We start from the raw sequence: 19,257 nt of genomic DNA on the forward strand, positions 1-19,257 counted from the left end.
CCCAGCAGGCCACATACAGCATTCACCCTAGGACGGGGGGCGGATCTGGGCCCCCATCGACTTCTGCTTCTGCACTCAGTGGAGGGGGCTCCAGGTCGCACCCATAGTCCTATCATACTCACTAAACAAACATTCTACTCAGACACACCCCACAATAGTCGTTAAAAATACAGTATAGTGATACAAAATTAAATAAATTAATTAAATTAAAAAGTGGGCACATTCTCTCTCACAATCGTACTATCATACACACAACACACTAATTAAAACGCAGTTATTAAGTCCGTGAAACCGGGGCAGTCAGCGCAAGTCTAAGGCGGCTAGGGCCGGCAATAATTTGGGAGGGAGGAGTTCTTTGTTCTTTTCTCCCACATAGTCTGGAAATGATGTAAAAGGAGTCTGAGGCAGCTGGGAGAGTTGGCACTAGTTGGAGAGAGAAGACACCCCATTCTCCTTGTCCCTGTCCTCTCTCTCCTCTCTCTCTGCAGGGGGGATAGGCAAAAAAAGCCCCCACATCACTCAGAACGCCCAGCGGCAGTGATGTCCAAAAGCCGCGGTAGAAGAAGAAGGAGGGATGGAGGGAGGGAGGGGGGGCGCGTCCAGGACAGCAATGGTGGTGGCAGAAAGACCAGCAGCCCAGTCTCGAGGCACACTGGTACAGAACTCACCAGATCCACGGCTCCACGGGCAACAGGCAGGCACAGCGGCACAAACACAGAGGCCCCCCCGAAGCTGCAGGGTTGGGCCGCGGCGGCCTAAATGGGTGGAACAGCGGTCGCGGTGGCTGGAGTAGGTGGGATGGCAGTAGGGTTGGTGGCTTCCCCAAAGCAGCAGGGCCAGGTCGTGGCGGCCGGAGTGGGTGGAATGGCAGCCGGGGTGACGGCTCACTTGATCGCGGCTCACTCAAGACAACAGGGCTGAGCTGCGGCAGCCGCGGCGGCCAAAGCAGGTGGAACGGTGGTTGCAGCGGCCAGAGCAAACGGGCTGGCAGTAGGTATGGCGACCCCCCCGAAACAGCAGGGCCCGGCCACAGTGGTCAGAGTGGTGGGATAGCGGATGCGGCGGCCTGAGCATATGGGATGGAGTCGGGGTTGGCAGCCCCTCCGAAGCTCCCCCAAAGCAGCAGGGCCAGGTGGAACAGCAGTCGCGGCAGTTGGAGCAGGTGGAGTGGTGGCAGGATCAGGGCTCCACCAAAACAGCAGGGCCAGGTCTCAGCCAGGCCGCGGCGGCCGGAGTAGATGAAGTGGCAGTCATGGTGGCCAAAGTAGGCGGAATGGCGGCCGGGTCGGCGACTTCCGAGAGAGGCAACCTTAGAAAGCAATGTTTCTTCCGTTGACTGCTTCTCCAGATCCCCCATACATTACTCCTGCCTTGCTTTCTCCTTAGTTCGCTTGCAGGAATGGCTGGGGAAACTCAAGGTCAGCAGCCCTGGAAGCTGCTCCGACCCTCGTCCTCGCTTGCTCGCGGCAAGCCCGGCGCTGCTGCCAGAAAACCCAAAAGCCGGTGGACCCTTGTTTTTAGCTTTGGCCACTGCTGCTGTATAGAAGCCCGAGATGAGCGCAGTAAGCAAAAGATCGCGGAGGGGCGGGAAGAGAGTTGATGAGCAATCCATTGATTTCTTTGGAAAAACGGTAAAATGGGAGGACCAACTGAGAGGGGTGACTGCTTTCCCCAACTTTCCCTCTGGACTTCGGTCCTTTGCCGCAGCGGCAGGAGCTTCCTAGGCTTGGGGTCCTCGGGAGCGGCTGGATGGGCTCCCATTGCTGGTGCAGTTCCAGGGGATCTGGGAAGCAGAGACCCCCCTGGAAACCAGGATGGGAGAAAGGGAAAGGCTGGCCAGAGAAGTCTTGGGGGCCATATCAGAGCGGCATGGGCGGGGATCAGAGGCAGCGCAGGGCTCTGGGAAGGTTGCAAGAATGGTTTCAGCTCAGGGACTTGGGGACCCATCACTCCCTTCGGACTGGATCTGCTACCGGGGTGTGGCCTGGTCATGAAGACCCCGCTGCCCTTGAGCTGAGTGGCTTCTGGAGGTCTGGGGGGAAGAGATGGCTTGAGAAGGGATCTGGTATTACAAAACCCATGTGCTGACTGACCTGGGATGGGCTTGATGTCACAGTGAGGTTGTGAACTTGGGGGGAGGATCTTTTATAGTCCTTCTTTGGGAAGAAAGTTTCTGTAGTTGCCACATCTTCTCTGCAGCTGCATCTCCTCCTCCAAAGCCAGGATGGAGGCTCCGGTGTGCCTGATTGAGAACAGGAGAAATCACCCCCATGTGTCTCCGGAGGCCCTTCAGTTGCTCTCAGACATCCGGCAGCCAGTGGTGGTGGTGTCCATCGTGGGACTGTATCGCACGGGCAAGTCCTACCTGATGAACAAGCTGGCTGGCAAAAATTCAGGTGAGAAGGATTGAGATGAGCCAGGGATATATGGACAAGGTGAACACCTGGGTGGGAAAACCCAAATCCTGGGTTTTCTGCTCTGATGGACAGGTATGGAGTCCAGGACTTTCATTTTCCAAAATGCCCATTGTGGTCCAACAACAATGAATGGACCATTTAGGCTGATGTGATCTTGCAGAATTTTATCATAAGCTTTATGATAGTAAGGTTACAAAATGTCAGCCTTGTGGGGAAAACCAGTCAGGAAACATGACCAAATGAGCTATTTTGCTTTGTTGTGAAGCTGCCTTGACAAATGTTGCATGTCTGAAAGTGCAATTCTTCACCCATCTTTACCACTGGAGAAACTAGGGAGGGTCCCTTCTGAGCCTCTTGTCCTCCCAGTATTAATCGGCAGCCTGTACTGTTTCTTATCTGATTGTTATTTAGGCAGCATCTCTTAGTCCATCTCCCAAGGACTTTCACACACACCATTACAGAGTGTTTTAATGGTTTTCATCAATAAATATTTACAATTCTTCTGATTTTTTTAGTTTTTCAGAAATATAGGCCCCTTATGTTTTAAGAGTTCTTGTGCTTTTTAATATATTGCAAAATGAAGTAATATTTGATGAGCATTTTCATCCGGGAAACCACATCCAAGCATAACTTCCTATTTCAAGGGGTAAATTCAGTAAACAACCAGAAAAACTGGTGGTAAGAATCTGTGTCTAATTATTAACCACAGCTTACATATTACAAGATGAACGTTTGGGATTTAAAACTTATTACATTTCCACATCTGTAGGTTTCTCTTTGGGCTCCACAATGGAAGCAAAAACGAAAGGAATCTGGATGTGGTGCGTTCCCCATCCAGAAAGGCCTAACCAAACCCTTGTCCTGCTGGATACTGAAGGGTTAGGTGACACAGAAAAGGTGATTTTGTATTTGCTTATTTCTTTGTATGAAATATCACACTGATGAAACATTTGTTTACAGGTCATTATTGATTGACAAATTTATTTTACTTTCCCTGACAATATTGATCGATGTTTTTCAACCTTGGCAACTTTAAGATATGTGGACTTCAACTGCCAGAATTTCCCAGGCATCGATTCAGATTTTTAAACTTTTTCTTTAATAACAGTGCTATTGTTCCATCTGTTGAGTGAAAAGCCTATTTACACTAGTTCACAATGGATGAATGGCTGCAAAAGTTGATGGAGTTAGCAGAGATGGCTAAACTGACTCTTTTGGTCAAAGGAAAAAAAAATACAAATACTTTTATGTCTACTTGGAAACCGCTTCTGGACTTTGTGCTTGAGATGGGGGAAAAAAATGAAACTTTGATTTTGGGTTTTGCCAATTAGATCGATTTGTAGTTATAGAAATAGCTAGTTTATTCCATTATGTAAAGATAAAAAGTTGAGGTTTGATGTTAATTCCTTATTCTACAGTAGGAAAGGAAGTCAATGCCTTTTTCCTTTTTCCCATTGCTTTCCCCCACTTTTTTCTTCCCTTTTCCTTTCCCTAACTTTTGTATTTTCTTTGTATGCTATATTATAAACGAATAAAAGATTATTAAAAAAGAAACAGTGTCCATGTTGGTTAAACCATAAATTGACCCAGTCAAACGCCTGATTTGTTGTTCCCTGGTGTGATGTAGCCAATTATCACACAAGGGAGGAAACCTCAACCTGTTCATTCTGTACATGGCAAAGAGCTTCCTCTTGGAATTAAATCAGAAAACAAGAGAGCCCCAATTGGCATAGCTTTAAACACTTTTGGAAAACCAAGGAACGTGATCATTAGCAAGCAAGTGGCAACAACAAATAAAGTTTTCATATTGAGGGTGACCATCCCATAAGTGGGTTCAATATTAAAATATTACTGCCCTTGTCTTCTACACTGTGAAGTCTACCTAAGTTGGTTTCCTTAGTTTTTAAATTCCTGCTCTGCATTATGGAGCAGGGTAGAAGGAAAATGCCCATTTCAAAAGTGATTCAGTTATTTATCAAAGCAAGCCAGGCTTTTTTCAGGCTTCTGCATGGATTTTTTTAAAAAAAAGATATCCTCTCTTTAAGAGTTGTGTAACCTTTTTCAGGAGTCAGTTTTTTTTTTAAACAAATCAGAAACTCAATCTGGGCTGGAAGAGCAAAACAAGATAATTAGGACAAAGTCCCAGAGATTTGCAATAAACCCACTAATAATCTTGGGTTGGGTTGCCCAAGAATCATTTAGAATATAGATAAGAGATAGAACATGCTCAGATGATGATCCGGCTCAGATTTCCCCCCAAGAGATTTATGTTTTCTGGCCATAACTCTGAATCAAGTTGTTCCTTTTAGCAGAGGTGGGAAGCCTCCAGATTTGGGGGTCACCAACACGTAGCGGTTCATTTCTTTGAGGCTGGGTGGGGGATATTATATTTATAATGAATAAATATATTATTAACTTTGAGGGAGTGGAGTTTGCTCCTTGTTTATGAGAAATTGGTCGCTTTCCTGGAATCGGAGTGGCTGACCAGTTTCGCTTTCAGTTTTGGCTGCTGCTGCTTTAAAAAAAGTCATGTTTACACAAGGTTTGGCCCTCTGCCTATCAATTCCTCAAGGATCTGGGATAGGCAGATGTGCATGTTTGACTATGTTAAAGGCATCGTCTTGGGCTGTAAGCTGGTCCGAGTAAAACTGCCATTTGCAATTGACTGATGGGGATTGTGTCAGTGCTGATGGGGTTCAAACGGTGCTCCAGTTGTTTTGGGTTTGCCCCCAGGCACCTGTTGCTATTAGTTCCATTATTGCTTTCTTTTACCACAGTCGTTCTATCTCTATTTACAAGTCTTGGTATTTTGTAATTTTCTCCAGTGCTTTCTTTCCTATTCTGCTGTCTCCAGGTACTCTCGCATCCACTATCCAAATGTTTTTGCCTTTCTTATCAACCTTGTTTGGTCTGGAAGATTTGCACGTAGCATGCTTCATTCTGTTGGATGAAGTATCCTCCAGAAAGCCATGCAGGTGGGAAAGTATGGCAGTGACCATCCATCCCGACTGGCAGGCATGTCCCAAAGGTGCTTTTTCAAAAGGCAACTGGACTTGGTTTTTCCTTGAAGATGAAATCCCCTCAAGAGATTTATGTTTTCTATCCATAACTGAATCAAGTTGGTTCTTTTCAGCTGAGCTGGGAAGAAGCCTCCAGATTAGGGAGTCACCAACATGTAGCAGTTCATTTCCTGGAGGCTGGTTGGGGAACAGTGGTGGGTTTCAATTTTTTTTAGAACCTATTCTGTGGGTGTGGCCTATTTTGTGGGTGTGGCTTGGCAGTCATGTGACCGGATGGTTATGGCCAACTTGTCATCATGCATAAACACTCAGTCACATGACCACCACTCCTCCAAGCTATGTGGCAAAAGTTTTTGGGACTCCTATGAAGGGGGGGGGGAGAGAGGAGAAAACCTCCCAAAAATAGACAACTGGAGAATTAAGTGCCGAAATTAGGGAGACCAGAGAAGGCAGGACAGAGGGGAATCCAGTAGAAAGCTATCACACTCTGGGGAAAGAACTTTGGGAGATCGGAGGAGGCAGGACAGAGAGGGCTGGATGGGCATGGCCAACTGGGTGGGTGTGGCCAGCTTCACACCACTTCCCAAATTGCTGGCAGAGACCAGCAGCAAAACCTTGGAAAAGTTGTGTCTGTACCTACAAAGGTGAGAATTGTGTGTTTATTTTCATTTGATGCCTATTTTCCATTGACTTCACATGGGACTTCAAAGGACTGGATGTGGCCATGGAGGGAGGGGGTAAAATGGCCAAGTCTATTCTGGAACCTGGTCTGCAAAGCTAGTCTCATGTTTCTTTTCTGTCTAATAATGATGCTTGCTCTGCCTGCAGGAAGTGAAGGCTTTGTTGGAAGAGGGTTTCTGTAAGCAAGCGAACCAACTGAGAGAGGAAATCGAGCAGCTCAAAACCAAAAAGGAAGCTGTGGATGAACCAATTTGGATCAAGAGACATGTTGACTCCCTGGGAAAGAAAATTACTGGTGTATATTCAACAGTTGCTAATTGGTTTAAGCGTTCCTAATCCAGAACTTCTGCATGGAATTTTTAAAAAGATGTCCCCGCTTTAAGAGTTGGATAACCTTTCAGGAGTCAGGTTTAAAAAAAGAAGAAAAAGTGAGAAACTCAAAGTGGGCTGGAAGAGAAAAACAAAATAATTAGGACAATATTAGTATTTTCTAAATCGATATTCTAATCCCGATAATCTTCTTTCAAGTGAAATTTATCTCCCAGGAAGTGCCTCTACTTCCTAGAAAGGACCTGGCTGTGCTCATGCTACAGTTATTTTAGATTCTGTTGGAAGTTAAAACCCACCCCTCTCCTAGAAAAATAAAATATTTTGGGATATGCTAAAAAGGCAGAATATTTCCCCTAAAAGAGAAGTAGAAACTCAAAGAGGCAGAAACTCAGCTGCCCCACCTTTGTTAATGGGCTATTAAGGCCTGGGTCAGTCTATTCTACATAACAAAGATGTACCCCACTTGGCCTCAGCCCTCACTCGTCCCATCGGTCCAGCTGAGGATGCTCTGTCAGATGAGCAGTCTTTGAGCCCCAATCCAGGCCATCGCGCAGCTCCATGATTTCCTCTGCTGCCACAGACTCTTCCTCCTCCGAACTCGTGTCCAGAAAGGGCTTCGGGGGCAGATCCATAACAGTGTGAGGAACAAGCAGGGTTCCCTTGAAATCCATGCATAGCATTGTTGCCATTTTCAAAAAACTGGTGGGCTGAAATCCATGAATGAAATATGCAACTAGAGGGATTTACTTTGTTTTACAGAAACAGACCTAATAAAAAAAGGAGGTAGAGTTGCACGATATATTAAAAAATAACTAAACCTCTACAGAAATACAGCAGAACCATGAAAACTGCCTTGAATGCATTTGGGTCAAAATCAAGAGGAAAAAAGAGCAACCTTGACACAGGGCTACAGGTAGTCCTCAGCTTAAGACCACAATTAAACCTAAATCTTCTGTTGCTTAACAAAACATTTGTTAAGTGAATTTTGCTCCATTTTACAATCTTGCCCTCTTTATAACCACAGTAACCAATCACAGTGTAGATTGCTCCATTCATGAAACCACACCCTCCAATCAATCAACTATAGCTTTGTGTTCTGGCCCATTTACTGTTCCAGCTATTAAATATATTAACACTCTGTCATCATGGGTTGAGATATCATCAATATCCTGATGAAACTCTATATCTCAACCCTCCATCAAGATCAAGTGAGGCTAATATCACTCTATAAAACCTTAGGAAGACCAGACCTAACTGCATCCTGTTTTGGTCACACTCTAGAAAAGATGTTGAGACTTTCTCTAGAAAGAGTGCAGAGAAAAGCAACTAAGACGAGTAGGGGACTGAAGGGAAAAAATACAATGAACAGTTGCAGGAACTGGACATGGCTAGTCTAGTGAAGGACCAGGGGAGACATGATAGCAGCCTTCCAATATTTGAGGGGGTCAAGTTATTTTCTAAAGGACAAGGAATAATGGATGGAAACTGAACAAGGAGAGATTCAACCTGGAAATAAGGAGAAATTTTCTGACAGAACAATCAACCCATGGAAGAGAAGTCGCCTTCGGAAGTTGTGGGAGCTTCATCACTGGAGGCTTTCAATGAGAGACTGAACTGCCATCTGTCAGAAATGGTGTAGGCAGGGTCTCCTGCTTGGGCAGGGGGTTGGGCTAGATGACCTACAATGTCCCTCCCAACTCTGTTAAATCTGTTAAATACCCTCATGATCCAAATGATGCTATGGCTGCCCTTGAGCAGAACCTGTTGGCTGTGGGGGCCTGGATGGGGGACAACAGGCTTCAACGGAAACCTGGTTAAGACCGAGTGGCTTTGGGCATGTAGAGCTTCAACCTCTGGGACTTTGACCAAACTCTTTAGTTCTGGCACTACCACAGAGAGATTCAGTTTGCAACTTGGAGGTACTGGACTTGTAACTCCTGGTCAAGAGCCTTTGCTAGGACACCCTTCGGACAATCTTGGGTTGTCTGCCAGTTGCATTCTTTCCTGGACCAAGAGTCCCTGCGCTCAGTCATTCAAGCTCTGGTCATCTCACGTCTGGACTACTGCAATGCACTCTACACGGGGCTACCCTTCAGGAGCATTCAGAAGCTACAACTGGTGCAGAATGCAGCAACGGGGGCAGTTTTGGGGACCCTCTAGCAAGGCCCATGTTACACCATTGTTCATGCATACCAATGGCATTCACATGTGAATAAAAGGCGGGAAACTCACGAGCGTGCAAACCACCGGGGAAAAGATCCGAGTCAGAACTGCGGAGAGTTATTCGGCGAATCCCCTCCTCTCTGCACCCCTAATCCCAGCCAGATGTTTTCCAGTATCGTTTGCACGCGGGCAGGTTTTGCGGCTTTGATCCGCCTGCGTCTTCACTTGCCTTGCCGAGAACTTGGTTTCTTTCCTGGAATCGAAGTGACCGACCAGCCTCGCTTTCACTTTCGGCCGCTGCTGCTGTATAAAAGCCCCGAGACGAGCACAGGAAGGAAAAGATCGCGCAGAGGTGCGAAGAGAATCCCTCGATTTCTTTGGAAAGACGGTAAAAGGGGGGACCGACTGAGGGGGGCGGCTGCTTCCCCCAACCTCCCCTCCGGGCTTCGGTCCTTCGCCACAGCGGCTTTCTGGGCGTGGGGTCCTCGGGGCGGCTGGATGGGCCCCCTTTGCTGGCTCTGGCCAAGCAGCTGCGGGGATCCGGGAAACAGAAGCGCCCTTGGAAATCGGGATAGGGGGAGGGAAAGGCTGGCGGGAGGGTTTGCGGGATAGAGAGGTTTCTCCCCAGCGGTCGGTGCGGGAGGGTGTTGGAGGCGGTGGGGAGGGGGCTTCTGGGCGGAAATGCCTCTTGGGAAATTGCGGGGAAGGTGGCCCCGTTTGGCCCCCCACTCCCTTCGGACGGGTTTGCCGCCGACGGCTGGGTTGGATCTGGAGACCCCCTGCCCTTCAACTGAGGGGCTTCTGGAAATCTGGGAGGAAGAGATGGTTGAGGAGGGATCTGGGATTACAAAGCTCATGTGCTCACTGAGGTGGGATGGGCTTGATGTCACCTGGAAGTCATGAAGTGTCTTTTATAGTCCTTCTTTGGAGAGAAAGTTCTTGCAGCTGCCACATCTTCTCTGCAGCTGCATCTCCTCCTCCAAAGCCAGGATGAAGGCTCCGGTGTGCCTGGTTGAGAACAGAAGAAATCGCCTCCATGTTTCTCCGGAGGCCCTTCGGTTGCTCTCAGACATCCGGCAGCCAGTGGTGGTGGTGTCCATCGTGGGACCGTATCGCACGGGCAAGTCCTACCTGATGAACAAGCTGGCTGGCAAAAATTCAGGTGAGAAGGATTGAGATGAGCCAGTCCAATATCCACAAGGTGAACACCTGGGTGGGAAAAGGAACACCCCCAATTCCGGGGTTCTCTGCTCCAGTAGAGAGGTTGTAGATGGAGCCCAGGACTTTCCTTTTCCAAAATGCCCATTGTGGTCAAATGACAATCGATCTTTTAGGCTGATGGGATCTTGCAGAATTTTATCATAAGCTTTATGATAGTAAGATTACAAAATGTCAGCCTTGTGGGGAAAACCAGTCAGGAAACATGACCAAATGAGCTATCTTTACATTGTTGTGAAGCTGCCTTGACAAATGTTGCATGTCTGAAAGTGCAATTCTTCACCCATCTTTACAACTGGAGAAACTAGGGAGGGTCCCTTCTGAGCCTCTTGTCCCTCCAAGTATTAGTCGGCAGCCTGTATTGTTTCTTATCTGATTGTTGTTTAGGTAGCATCTCTCTGTCCATCTCCCAAGGACTTTCACACACACCATTACAGAGTGTTTTAGTTGTTTTTAATCAATACATATTTATAAGTCTTCTGATGTTTTTTAGTTTCTCAGAAATGCAGAACCCTTATCTTTTGAGGGTTCTTTTGCTTTTTCGTATATTGTAAAATGAAGTATATTTGATGAGCATTTTCATCTGGAAACCACACCCAAGCATAACCTCTTGTTTCAATGGGTAAATTCAGTAAACAACCAGAAAAATCGGTTGTGAGAATCTGTGTCTTATTATTAACTGTAGCTCACATATTACAAGATGACCGTTTGGGATTTAAAACATATTACATTTTTCCATTTGTAGGTTTCCCTTTGGGCTCCATAGAGGAAGCAGAAACAAAAGGAATCTGGATGTGGTGTGTTCCCCATCCAGACAGGCCTAACCAAACCCTTGTCCTGCTGGATACTGAGGGATTAGGTTATCCAGAAAAGGTGATATTCTATTTGCATATTTCTTTGTATAAAATCACACTGATGAAACATCTGTTTACAGGTAGTCCTTGACTGACAACTATTCATTTAGCGACCATTTGAAGTTATAGCAGCACTCAAAAAAAGGGTTGCATTTACAACCATCACAGCATCAGCATGGTTACGTGATAAAAATGTAGGTGCCTGGCAACTGGCATGGATTTTCCATAGTTGTAGTGTCTCAGGGGCTTTTGACAAGCCAAATAAATGTGGGAAACTGAAGTTGCTTGTACCCCTCCCCAACTGTGATTTGAAACTCCTGCAATGCATCAGCCTCAAATTTTCCTAAACTACAACTTCCAGCACCCTGCGATTGTCTGAACAGATGAATGACTCAATGAACGTATTCTTGGTTGGTGAATGAATGATATTTCATTCTTCTAAGAAGTTACCTTCTGATACGCATAGATATACTCAGCAGAAGTCAGAAACAGATCATAACTTATTCTTTTTCCTCTTTAGGGCAGTCCTGAAAATGATGCCTGGATCTTCACTTTGGCTGTGTTGCTGAGCAGCACCCTCATCTACAACAGTATTGGGACCATTGATCAGACTGCCCTGGACAAGCTTCAGTATCCTTCTAAAGAGTAGCTTTGTTTCGAGTGGGCGGCGAGCGGGCGGCAGGTCTGGGGCGTCCAAGAATGGCACATCCCTGGGGCCCCACCCCCGACCCAAAGTGAAGAGCAACCCAAAGTGAAGAGCGAGTGGGCAGCATTCTTGCTTATCTTTGGTGAGCTGAACAGAGATGGTGAGGCGCAGAGGTGATAGGCGAGGTGTTTAGCTGAGCCATGTGGCCAACCAAAGGCAACATATATAGGGGCTGGGATGGGTGGGGCAAGTGGCGGGTGGGCAGGTGGGTGGATGGGTGAGCAAGCAAGTAATGGGCAAGGAGGGTGAGTGAGCAGCATCTGAGCAACCAGGCAGGAGGCGGGGCCAGCCAGCAGTCGCTACCGGTTTGGTGACCCAGGTCAAATTTCTCCTACCAGTTCATGCGAACCAGTGTGAACCGGCGCGAACCAGCTGAATACTACCTCTGCCCTGACTACATAATTTCCAAACTCATCCACTATGTTTTCCCACATGCTAAGCACAAGGGGATAATCTGGTAGACCACCCCTGGGTTGAGTTTCAGGATGTTGCCCCTAGGGACGTGGACAAGGCCATGAGAGCTGTGAGTGCCTCCACATGTGTACTGGACCCGTGCCCCTCCTGGCTGGTTGCTAACAGCAGGGAGGTGACACGGGGCTGGATCCAGGCGGTTGTTACTGCCTCCCTTCGGGAGGGGGTCTTTCCCCCCGCACTTAAAGCGGCGGTGGTGGGACCCCTCTTGAAGAAACCATCTTTGGATCCAGCCGTTCTTAACAATTATCGTCCAGTCTCCAACCTCCCCTTTGTGGGGAAGGTTGTTGAGAAGGTGGTGGCCTTTCAGCTCCAGCGGTCCTTGGAGGAAGCTAGCTATCTTGACCCATTCCAATCTGGCTTCAGGCCTGGCTACAGCACAGAAACCGCTTTGGTCGCATTGACCGATGACCTCTGGAGAGCCAGGGACGGAGGCTACGCCTCCATCCTGGTTCTCCTTGACCTCTCAGTGGCTTTCGATACCATCGACCATGGTATCCTTCTGCAACGACTGCGGGAGGTGGGGGTGGGAGGCACTGTTTTGCAGTGGTTCTCCTCTTACCTCTCGGACAGGTCGCAGTCGGTGTTAGTTGGAGGGCAGAGATCGACCCCTAGGCCCCTAACATATGGGGTGCCGCAGGGTTCGGTCCTGTCCCCCGTACTTTTCAACATCTACATGAAACCGCTGGGTGAGATCATTCGGCGGCACGGGATAAAATACCACCAGTATGCGGACGATACCCAGTTGTATCTGTCCGCCCCATGCCAACTCAATGAAGCGGTGGAAGTGATGAACCAGGGACTTGAAGCTGTTAGTGACTGGATGAGGGCTAACAAACTCGTGCTCAACCCAGATAAGACCGAGTGGCTGTTGTGTTTCCCTCCCACCAATTTGGCTAGTATTCCATCTCTCAGGCTGGGGGGTCAAACACTACGCCCCTCAGACAGGGTCCGCAACTTGGGAGTCCTCCTGGACCCACAGCTGACTTTCGAACATCACTTGTCAGCTGTGACCAGGGGGGCATTTGCCCAGGTTCGCCTGGTCCACCAGTTGCGCCCCTATCTGAACCGGGAGGCTCTCACAACAGTCACTCGTGCCCTTGTGACCTCTAGGCTGGAATACTGCAATGTGCTCTACATGGGGCTGCCCTTGAAGAGTATTTGGCGACTTCAGCTAGTCCAGAATGCGGCCGCGCGAGCGATTGTGGGTGCACCTCGTTTCACCCACATAACACCTATCCTCCGCGAGCTGCACTGGCTACCTGTCGATCTCCGGGTGCGCTTCAAGGTGCTACTTGCCACCCATAAAGCCCTCCATGGTAGTGGATCTGGATAATTGAGAGACCGCCTACTGCCAATTACCTCCACACGACCTATTAGATCTCACCGGTTAGGCCTCCTCCGAGTCCCATCTGCCGGTCAATGTTGACTGGCAACTACGTGGAGGAGAGCTTTCTCGGTGGCAGCTCCGACCCTGTGGAACGATCTCCCCGTGGAAATTCGTACCCTCACCACCCTCCAGACCTTCCGCACAGCCCTCAGAACCTGGCTATCCCGTCAGACCTGGGGTTAAGACTACAACCCGCCCGAATAGTATGAATGTTGTGTTTTAATTATGTATTTGTCTTATATGTTAAAAGTTTGTCTCCCCCCCATTTTTAAAGTTGTAAGCCACCCTGAGTCCCCCCAGGGAAAAGGGCGGCATATAAATAAACTTTAAAACTAAAACTAAACTAAAACTAAGCTTGATTAGATTGAATGTTGATTGGCTTACATTTTGGGGTATTGTGCAGACACAGAAATGGATTGAGGCAAGGAATAGGTGAAGTCTGTTATTAGAACCCCATTGTTCATCAACAGGTATAATTTTGTTTTATCTTATGAAAGGCGATAAGAAATTAAGTAATTTAAGAAATGAGGTAAAAGATTAAGAAAAATAAATATAGAGTAAGGAAAAGAGAAATGGAAGAAACAGAAATGTGAGTTATTTTGTTTTAAATAATTCAATACATTCAAAATGGTTTCTCGCTCATCAATCAATCCCATCTTTATAGCATCTAAAATTAATCAGGCACTTCTGGATCCTTTCAGAAATCTTTCAGTAGCACTGAGACATATGGCACTTCATCTTCTTAGCAGTAGAGAAAAGGGAGAAATCTACTGGTAAGCTAAGCAATATGTTAATTATATTATATCTACATACAATATATTTTAATAAATAATGATTAGAGAGAAACTAGTCTTTTATGTTGTGCTGTATCATCTGTAGGATTAATACTCAATAGTCAATATTAAGAAAAGAAGTTTGGCAAATAAATAAAAATACTGAAACTATCATTTCAAATAAATAGTTTTTAGGGACCAATCAAGACATATGCTTCTCCTTACTTGACTACATCTGGCTTTATGGTAGAGGCAGAACTAGGCTTTTCACAGATGTTTTCTTTTGATGTCACTCTTATCAGGTAGACCAGAGTAAGAATCAGACACTACTTTTATTAGAACAGCTAGAGTTACAACATCTTGACAATCTGATTGTGCTTCCATTCCTCCCTCTTTTTTCTTCTCAAGAATTGAGTTGGGAGCTATCCAAGGTATTTTTGCAGTCTCCTTTACTGGCCTGGTGAAAGTTTCATTTATTTGATGGTCCTTCTCTCCATCCCTCAAGACCATCCTCTTCAATCACTGTACAAGTATATTGTTTGATTCCTAAACTGGGTCAACAGTTTTGTGACGGAGCTGTCTGAACTTATCAAGGCAAAGTCTTCCTCCACTACTGGAGATACAGATGACTCTTCTGAATTTGTTTGCTTCTTCCCAAACTTTGTTTGGTCTGTGCGAGATTTCACACTGCAGCTGCAACGGGATGGGAAATCCATCACAGAGGATGAATATCTCAAACATGCTCTGAAATTAAAAGAAGGTACTGATGACAAATTCAGTGTGAAGATCTATGTGGTCATTTGAATAAGGATTAGGAGCCACCGGGACTAAACTGTTTAGGGAGGATAGACCTCAAGAAGAAAAAGAGACACCAAAGATCTTTGGTCTAGAATGAAGGCACCAGACTAGAAATCAGGAAATGGTAGGTTGCTTAATGCCTCAGGTATGAAAGTCATCTGGGTGCTTTGGACTAATTACTAGACATCCTGATAATAGAAAGCAATTATATTAAGAATTCTCTGTTGGAATGGCTGAGAATCTGCCATTCTACCTGATTACAGGACATTGTAAAATAAGACTCAGCAGATATAATAAGAATAATTGAATCTAATAAATAGACAACAAAATACCCAGTAGGAATCTACTGGGTAGTAGATTTCCAGTAGGAATCTACTGGGTAGTGGATTTCCTTAGGAAATCCATTTCAAGGTCAGTAGTCATGGCACTGAAATATAAACTGATATAAAAATATAAACAACTTCCTCAGTTGTTCCCTGACCACATTATTTGTTGGAAAACAAGCAATGGTATTATTTCTTCAATGCTCTGTTTTTTCGATTAATCTAAATTGGGGTTGGAATTTCAGAAGGCACCGCATGGAATTTCGGATTGCAACTTGCATATACTTTGTTGGCTGAGTTGACACTTTGAAAGATTAAATCACCCTTAATTTGTACATTGCTTTTCCACAAAGTCCTTCTGGGCAAATCACAGTGCAGTGTGTTAAATAGAGATTATCCAAAATCCCTGATTTGGAAACAAGAAAAACTCACATTATAGATTTGTGGCCTCTATAAGAGAGGAAGGGTGGCCAAAGTAAGAGGATATACTTGTACTTGGTAAGGATAACAATTAAATAGTGCTAATTAATATGGATGGGGACTTTCCCCAGTGAAATGCCCACTGGCAGATGCAATTCAGATTTACTTGTAAGATCGACATGTTGCTTTCTAGGTGACAGCAAGAAGGAGCAGGCATTCAATCTGCCACGGCAATGCATCCGACTGTTCTTCCCCACCCGGAAGTGCTTCGTCTTTGATTGCCCTACTAAAAGTAGGAACTTACCCTATGTGGAAAAGATGGTGGATAATCAGCTGGAGCCTGAATTTGTGGAACAAGCAAAGAAATTCTGTCATCATATCTATGAAACATCTCGAGAAAAGACTCTTCCAGGAGGGCACATTGTCACTGGCAACTGTGAGTCCTTCTAGCTCTATTATAATTATGCTTGGTTGCATACTGAGCCAGATGTTTACATGGATTTGGCACTTTTGTCCACTTATCAAGTCCTCAAGGATCTGGGATAGGCAGATGTGCATGTTTGATAACATTAAAGATATCATCTTGGGTTGTACGCTGGTCCGAGTAAAACTGCCATTTGCAATCGATTTATGGGGATTTTTTCAATGTTGATAGTGTTGAAGTGATGCTCCAGTTGTTTCGGATTTGCATCCGAGACACCTATTACTATTGGTTCCACCTTTGCTTTCTTCTGCCCCAGTCATTGTATTTACAAGTCTGGGAATTTTGTTATCTTCCCCAGTCCTTTCTTTTCTATTCTGCTGTCTCCATGTTCTGTCATATCCACAATTCAGACTTTTTTGTCTTATCATCTATTGTTAAGTCTGGAAGATCTGTGCTCATTATGCCTCATTCTACTGAATGAAGTGTCCTCCAGAAAGCCATGCAGGTGGGAAAATAGGGCAGTGACCCATCCATCCTAACTGGCAAGTGTGTCCCAACAGGACTTTTTCAAAAGGCAACTGGACTTTCTTGGTTTTTCATTGACATTTCGACCCTCATCCAAGAAGCTTCTTCAGTTCAGCTCAGTTCAGTGAACTGAAGAAGCTTCTTGAATGAGAAGAGAAACATCTTCAATATAGACCAAGAAAGTCCAGTTGCCTTTAGAAAAAGCACCTTTGGGACAACCATGACCTGGATGACTAAGAAGCTCCATAGATGATTGGCAAGCATGTTATGGCGCAATGCCTTAAATTCTTGAGTGGGCACAATGAGTAATGATGGTTGAAGATGTCTGGCTGATTGTCCAACAATCTGTACTATTTTTATCCATGCAGTGTTGGCAAAGCTAGTCAAAGCCTATGTGGATACTATCTCTAGTGGGAACGTTCCCTGCCTGGAGAATGAAGTCTTGGCCTTGGCAGAGGTTGAGAACAGGGTAGCCGTGCAGGAAGCTGTTGCTCACTATGCGCAACTGATGGAGCAAAGCGTGGAGCTACCCACTGAGACTCTCCAGGAACTCCTGGATGTACACAAAAAATGTGAGGAAGAAGCCCTCAAGAAGTTCATGGATCGTTCCTTTAAGGATGATACACGTCAATTCCAGGCTGAATTCATGGTAGGTAATAATAAGACAGCAACCTTCATAGAGGATGTTTGTTTATTTGTGTCAGAAGCATCACAATTAAAATAAGGCAGGGGTGTCACACTCAAGGCCCAGGGGCCAGATTTGGCCTGTGAGGTTCTTATATCTTGGCCACGGGATGCTTAGGTCTGCCTTACGCGGCCGCCCTAGCAACAACAAAGGCCCAGCCTGTAGTGCCTATGCCAGCGAAAACGCAGCTTGCGACCCCATATTCCCTGGCAGAGTGCTCGGGCCACCACAGCTGCCCCCAACATGAGTGACATCCAGCCGGCCACGCACACCCTGCCCTCCCAGGTCAAACACAACCTGATGCAGCCCTCAATGAAATCAAGTTTGACACCACCGACATAAGGCATACTATACCACACAAAATCTAAAATATAAAATACATGATTAAAATATGTACAAGTTAAATAGATCTTGCTCAGAACCTAGCAACATTAATTGTGTTTTGTCACACTGCCGTGAGGTCCTCAAGTGTGTTCTAATGGAGACAGGAAGGACAGGTATACATCTGTGTGGCTGTCTGCATGTCACCACAATCGCAAAGGGCAAAGGCCAATGGATATCCCCATTTGTCCAGAGTGTCTCTGGATCTTGTTGGATCCATGTGAAGTTTATTCAAGATTTCCATCCTGCTCAACTTTCTCCAGACCCAGGTGCCAGATCCAATCATCCCGTGTTGGTTCTTTGTAGCTTTCCAAAGGTGATGGTTGCCTCCAGTAGTTTCTCTATTTATATGAACACAGAGCATCAAATGGAGGATGGCTGCCACTAGATATTTTGTTTAGAAACATTCCTGATTGCCCAGAAAATACAAGATGAATGCGGTTAGGAACTGCCAGTAAGATTGACAAGATGGCAAGCAATTTCATCATCAAGCATTTATGGACAATCATGTTCCTGCTCTAAGGATTAAATATCCTTTTGTTCAGTGTTTCTCAACCTTGGAGGCTTTAAGATGTGTGGACTTCAACTCCCAGAATTCTGGCTGGTAATTCTGGGAGTTGAAGTCCACACCTCTTAAAGCCCCCAAGGTTGAGAAACACTACTCTAGATAAATTGAAGGAAGGGTATGAGTCATTTCAAATGGTGATGAAGTTCTGTTTAATCACGGAAGATCACTCAAATTTATACAGTGTACAAACATGGATTTCTTTGTCAAGTCTCAGCTCTTGCTTTGTTTTGTTTTATTCCTAACAGAAAACTGTGAATAGCAAAAAGGAAGAGTACTGCAGCAAAAATGGGCTGAAATCTTCTGAAATCTGTTCAGCTTTATTGAGCTCACTCTCTGAGAACCTGGAGCAGAACATCAAGAACGGAAGCTACTCCCGATCTGGTGGTCACCAGGAATTTGTAAATGACCTCCAAAAAGTGGAGAAACAATTCTTGGAGACACCTAAGAAAGGAATAATGGTACAAAATGATGAGGGTTGCCAAATTAATACTCATTTTGTCACTCTCATCCTCCGGGGAGATTGTTGGTTTACTTTGGATTGGTTTACGTTGGCAAAACTTCTTTCTCATTCTATACTGCTCCTGATTATTCTCTTTTCCCCTTTCAATCAGGCAGGGAAAATCCTGAAAGAATTCCTCCAGAGCAAGGAAAACATCAGCAAAACCATCCTTCAATGTGACATGAGCCTTCAAAAGAAAGATAAGGAAACAGAAGGTAAAGGTGTGAACAAGCTGTCGGATGATGCTGGGATGTTGGTTCTGCTTTGAACGTGGGAAAAGAAGGTGGGAAAACCTGATAAAGGTGGGTTTATCTTTACACCCATCACTCCTGAGGAAAAGGCTTTCCCCTCCATTGAACTTGATAACAGAGAGGTTTTCTTTTTCTGCCATATTATCCAACATTTGTAAATGTACTCATATACTCAGGCAGTCCTCACTTAAAAATCCCACGTTCAAAGACCGTTCAAATGTGTGACAGTTCTGAATGAATAGAATGGATTAATGGTCTTGCAATTAAGGACCATCAAAGTGGCCAATGGTCAGGTGATCATCATTTGCAACCTTCACCATGTTTCCAACAAGTAAAGTCAATGGGGAAGCCAGCAGGAGG

At 45.7% G+C, this 19,257-nt stretch overlaps 1 protein-coding gene across 1 annotated transcript in view; it reads left to right on the forward strand.

Moving 5' to 3' along the window:
- The first annotated feature begins 8,933 nt into the window (after positions 1 to 8,933).
- The window catches only part of LOC116515507, a 44,747-nt gene continuing 34,423 nt past the window's right edge, over positions 8,934 to 19,257 (forward strand). Inside the window, exons 1-9 of the mRNA XM_032227601.1 lie at positions 8,934 to 8,999; positions 9,577 to 9,773; positions 10,575 to 10,702; positions 11,204 to 11,313; positions 14,587 to 14,783; positions 15,758 to 16,000; positions 16,882 to 17,162; positions 18,393 to 18,605; positions 18,759 to 18,861. Coding sequence (XP_032083492.1) covers positions 9,602 to 9,773; positions 10,575 to 10,702; positions 11,204 to 11,313; positions 14,587 to 14,783; positions 15,758 to 16,000; positions 16,882 to 17,162; positions 18,393 to 18,605; positions 18,759 to 18,861 — 1,447 coding nt within the window. The 5' untranslated portion in view covers positions 8,934 to 8,999; positions 9,577 to 9,601. The remainder of the gene's footprint in view (positions 9,000 to 9,576; positions 9,774 to 10,574; positions 10,703 to 11,203; positions 11,314 to 14,586; positions 14,784 to 15,757; positions 16,001 to 16,881; positions 17,163 to 18,392; positions 18,606 to 18,758; positions 18,862 to 19,257) is intronic.

Source organism: Thamnophis elegans, chromosome 12 (genome assembly GCF_009769535.1).
Source record: "Thamnophis elegans isolate rThaEle1 chromosome 12, rThaEle1.pri, whole genome shotgun sequence".
Lineage (NCBI taxonomy): Eukaryota > Metazoa > Chordata > Lepidosauria > Squamata > Colubridae > Thamnophis > Thamnophis elegans.